General features: G+C 36.4%; 1 protein-coding gene across 1 annotated transcript in view; it reads right to left on the bottom strand.

The window, feature by feature from the left end:
* Positions 1-2,064, bottom strand: part of TfIIA-S (general transcription factor IIA subunit 2) — a 4,891-nt gene extending 2,827 nt beyond the window's left edge. The window contains exons 1-2 of the mRNA XM_027371653.2: positions 1,904-2,064; positions 56-160 (exon numbers count right to left, since the gene is read on the bottom strand). Coding sequence (XP_027227454.1) covers positions 56-160; positions 1,904-1,975 — 177 coding nt within the window. The 5' untranslated portion in view covers positions 1,976-2,064. The remainder of the gene's footprint in view (positions 1-55; positions 161-1,903) is intronic.
* Between the last annotated feature and the right edge of the window lie 2,936 nt (positions 2,065-5,000).

Below are 5,000 nucleotides of genomic sequence, written 5' to 3'. Positions count from 1 at the left end.
AGACATACTTACATCTTTACACATAAAAAAAGTTAACAAATATTAAACAACTCACCTTGAATGAAATTTTGGTTCGCACTTTCGTTGCTAAAGCTTGGTTGATTGCTCTGTCAAACTGCAACAGAACTCGAAGGGCCAAATTTGGAGAAATTTGCTGAATCTGAAAAAAAAAAAAAAAAAAAATCACTTATATTTTCTACTTCACAGGGTTGTTTTTGTTATGGCAAGCATAAAGAAAAATATATAATTAAGTACAGGCCTATGGTTGTATGCATTTGCTTAAAAATCATCTTGAAGGAATCTAAGTTGTCAAAAGATATCTATAAGTATCAATCTATCAATTGATATCTATCAATTTATCTCTATGTATATGTGTACGTTAGTCAGGTACATATTTACATAGTGACTGTGCTAAAATTAGAAAAATGTTAAGACAATGTCACAAAGAGGAAAAATCTACTCTTTGATGCAGATAAAAATAACATAAGAAATGCGGAAAATTGGTTAAGACACAAACTATGGCGAGACTAAGGCTATGTAAATTGGGTGGGGGTCCTGGGGCGGTGCCCCCAGCAAGGGAATAGTCGAGATTGGCTAGGGATTTAGGGGCTTTGCACCCTGGTTCTAAAGGTTTTAGATTCATAAGGCAATGTTTGAAGATTTCTAAGAGTGCTCCCTAAGGTTTGGGCTAGCGTAATTGGATGCAATCATTATGTAAACAATAGCCAATAGTTAAACCCACAACATGATGTATTTAGTGGTTGATCTTTCATATATCAATATGCTTAACTAGGGCAAATTGAATAGTATATATCTCATATATTTTGCAGTTGCTGGTACAAATAATATTCTACAGACACTCAATGGTAATGCCACAAATAAAGAAAAAAGATTGTGGAAAGGGCTGCTCACAGCATTAGTCTACTTGGTGTTCCTGAATTTCTGCTCTTTTTTGCAGTGCATTCTGAGAAAAAGGCAATGTTTGCTGGGGGGTGTTGGGGGTGCTGGGGGAGAGGCCCCCCCCCCCCAACAACAACTCTCCCCATGGGCAGTTCCAAAAGGGTAAGGACAACTAAGGCAACTTAGATTGTTGAATAAATTTTGTGACTTTGGAGATTTACTCTATGGCAAGTGGGTCTATACTGTAAAGAATTCCCTTGTTAACAATCAATGGCCTTTATGTGAATGGCAAGTCTCTTGTCCTTCTGGTAATTCTATGCAAAAGCTAATGTCTACAAGGTAAATAAATTTTGCAATGATGACCTGCTTATGAAATTTACTTAAAATTTAACACCTTCAATCTACAGAAATCTGGGGAAGTTATATTCAGATTCCATAAAAAGTGGCATGGTATCAACCAAAACTCCAGGTGTTTCCTTCATTCTTAAGCACTGCTAAAACTAGTTATTTATTTACTGATAAGGTGAATTCTGAATAAAGGCTGCACAGATATTGAGAAACGGTTGGGTAAAGACTGAATAACAAATAACACAACGCCATTTGCGATAGAAAACAAACAGCAGGGAGTGAAGGTAAGCCGATAATCATTTATCAAGGATACACTACACTGACTCATGTGCATACAAGGACGCGGAGTTTTCCATCAAAATTATCCTGATTCTAATCTTAGATATGGACATTGTTCTTTCGTGCAATCACTTCCGGTCCTTTTGGGTCATACGGCGCAATCTAATATTTGGTGTTATGCCTTCGTTTTGGTCTTCTTTGATATCTCCTGACTGTTATTTCCGTCACACAGGCACAAAAAAAGTTTTGCTTATACAATCTGCCTTCATCAAGGATTTGCAAATTCTTCAACAGCGGGCTGTGCAGGTCGTCCCGATTTATGGAATTCTCATTAGTCGCTTTTCCTCCAAAAACGGATCTCCCGCCCTTGACTAACCTGAATGAGTTCGTCTAGGCTCTCCTGCAAGGTATTGCCCAGGGTGGTGTTGCGGTAGAGTTGGTAAGTCATGGCGCTGGCTGCTCGCGGTGTGCGTCGCTGATGTGTTCTTCGGCCGAGCGGACTGACAACAACAACAGCGGCTGCGGGAGGCTGGCGGCGCTGCGTTCGAAAGGCGCCGATCGCCCGCCGCCGCGCGTTCGTCGGCATTCTGAACCCAAGCATTAATTGCACATCTATGCATGTGCGATTATTTATATGTACATATATATGTACATATATATATATATATATATATATATATATATATATATATATATATATATATATATACATATATATACATACATACATACATATACATATATATATATATGTATATATATATATATATATATATATATATATATATATATATATATATATATATATATATACATATATATATATATATATATATATATATATATATATATATATATATATATATATATATATATATATATATATGTATGTATGTATGTATGAATGTATACACATCCACACGCACACATGAATGCATGTGCATACATATATATATATATCGTTCCATGTGCAATGATTTTTATAGGGTGTTTGAAGAGCACAAGTATACAGTGAACCCTCGCTATAACGCGGTTCACCTTTCACGTTCTCGCTGCTTCACGGATTTGCATTGTGCATTGTGTTCTGCATTTTGATTGGCTAAACAGTCTCTCAGCTTCTTCTCTACCTGTGTGTCAATAACGTTACGGTTTAATATGTACATGTACGTAAAACAGCTTGCCAAATTTAAGTTTGCAAATTTTCTCTAAAACCCATAATGTCGACAAAACGTTTTGCACCGACAAAGGCACTTGCGGTCGGGCCTAAAATGCAGAGGAAGATGATTGATGATTGAAATTATTATTTTGCAGTACAGTAGTTATTTGTCAAAAAAAAAAAAACTTTATACAGTACTTTTATTTGTTAAACAAATGTTTGGGCCTGTAAAAAGGTTTTGTTCTTTGGTTTCAATGTATTGGAGAGTATTTCATTGTATAATAATTGTATTTCATTGTATAATAATTGTAAAAAAATAAAGGTTACTACTTCACGGATTTCGCCTATCACGGGTTCTTTTTGGAACGTAACCCCCGCGAAAAACGAGGGTTCACTTTAATCTTTATTAGATACAATGAATTGGGATATAGGCCATTTTCATGAAAATCCGGTAAACTATATTCCATTGCTTCCCTATGCTTGGTAGGGCCATTATGTACAGTATATATAAACACATACATATACACGCATACATACACCTATGCACACATACATACAGGGCCGCCATCAGGCGGCCAAGGCCCCGGGGCAAAGAACAGGGCCGGGCCCTTAGGGCCACTTCCTTTTTTAGGTGGAAATCATCTTTTTCAAACAGGATACGCCCATTTTCCCTTAAAATTTTATGTTAATATAAGATGTATGTTACTCGAACTTACAATCAAGAACTTGCAATCAAGAATGTGTTATTAATATCACATAACTTCAAAATTATCGCTAGTTTGGCAGAAGATTGAAGACATTTTTTGTATCACTTCCTTATTTTTATTCTATCGATATTAGCCAAATCTTGTTAACGTTATCTGTAGTAACGACGTTTAGTATAAATACACCCTATAAATTTGCCGTTAGTTGTTCTTGGGCTTAAATAAGCGACTTCTCTAAATTTTTACGGGCCACTTTTGAGGCCCCGGCTCCCCACCCCTCTGTCGGAGGTCCTGCATCTCTCTCTCTCTCTCTCTCTCTCTCTCTCTCTCTCTCTCTCTCTCTCTCTCTCTCTCTCTCTCTCTCTCTCTCTCTCTCTCTCTCTATATATATATATATATATATATATATATATATATATATATATGTATGTGTGCATGTATATATATGTATATATATAATGTATACATATACAAATACATGGAAACATTCATATATGCTTACAAACACACACACACATACACCCACACAAACACACACACATATATGTGTGTGTGTGAGTGAGCGTGCATGTTTGTATACTGTATATAGCTTTGTATATACACACATATATACAGTATACACACACACACACACACACACACACACACACACACAAATATATATATATATATATATATATATATATATATATATATATATATATATATATAGATAGATAGATAGATAGATAGATAGATGGATCTGAGAGAGAGAGATATGTATATGTATATATGTATCTATATATCTATCTATTTATCTATCTATCTATCTATATATGTATATGTTTACACACACAGATATGTGTGTGTGTGTGTGTGTCCATACACACACAGACACACACACACACACACACACACGCATGTATATACATGTATATATATATGTGTGTGTGTGTGTGTTTGTGTGTATTCACACCCTCACGCGTATATCATAAATACTTATTTAGAAGCGTATATTCACATACACAGACACACAAATACTCTTTCAAACATGCACATTTGTATCAAGTGATGATGTTTACCTGTGTTTGTTTGTTGTTGGTCCTCATGTTTGCTAGGCCTACATTGTGGTTGATTATTAACCGCAGTTTATGAAAGTTTAGTTTTCTATACGCGGACCGACATTTATGCTCGCGTTGAACTATAAATAGATTATCGTCTTTCGCATGAATAAAATTCCAAAGATATCATTTTTATGTTGAGAACACCGTCTTTGCATGTGGAATGTTTACCATTTTGTTGTGACCGAAGTCACGTCTTGGCTTTGTTTTCTTTTCCTTCAAAAGTTGTTATTCTTGTTGCTTCCTCTAAACCCTGCTTCCTGAGTTACGACCGCCTGCCCAAAGCTGATTTTTGGGTCGATGGGAATCCCGAGGAGAAGACGGTCATGGTGCTGGAGCCTGAATTCCCTTCTGCTGTTCCGGGGGATGGCTCTTCTCTTATGGCGAGGTGGCTTCCCCTGAAGTGGTTTATACGCATACCCAAGGGTTTTCTTTATGTAGCATCCCTTCGTGTTATAGAAATTGAAGTCCTGGATGTTACGGGAGAAGCCCCACATCACCATGGGTGGCTAC

Source organism: Penaeus vannamei, chromosome 19 (assembly GCF_042767895.1).
Source record: "Penaeus vannamei isolate JL-2024 chromosome 19, ASM4276789v1, whole genome shotgun sequence".
NCBI classification, from domain to species: domain Eukaryota; kingdom Metazoa; phylum Arthropoda; class Malacostraca; order Decapoda; family Penaeidae; genus Penaeus; species Penaeus vannamei.
The sequence above is the reverse complement of the archived record's forward strand: the minus strand, read 5'-3'. Positions and strand labels throughout refer to the sequence as shown.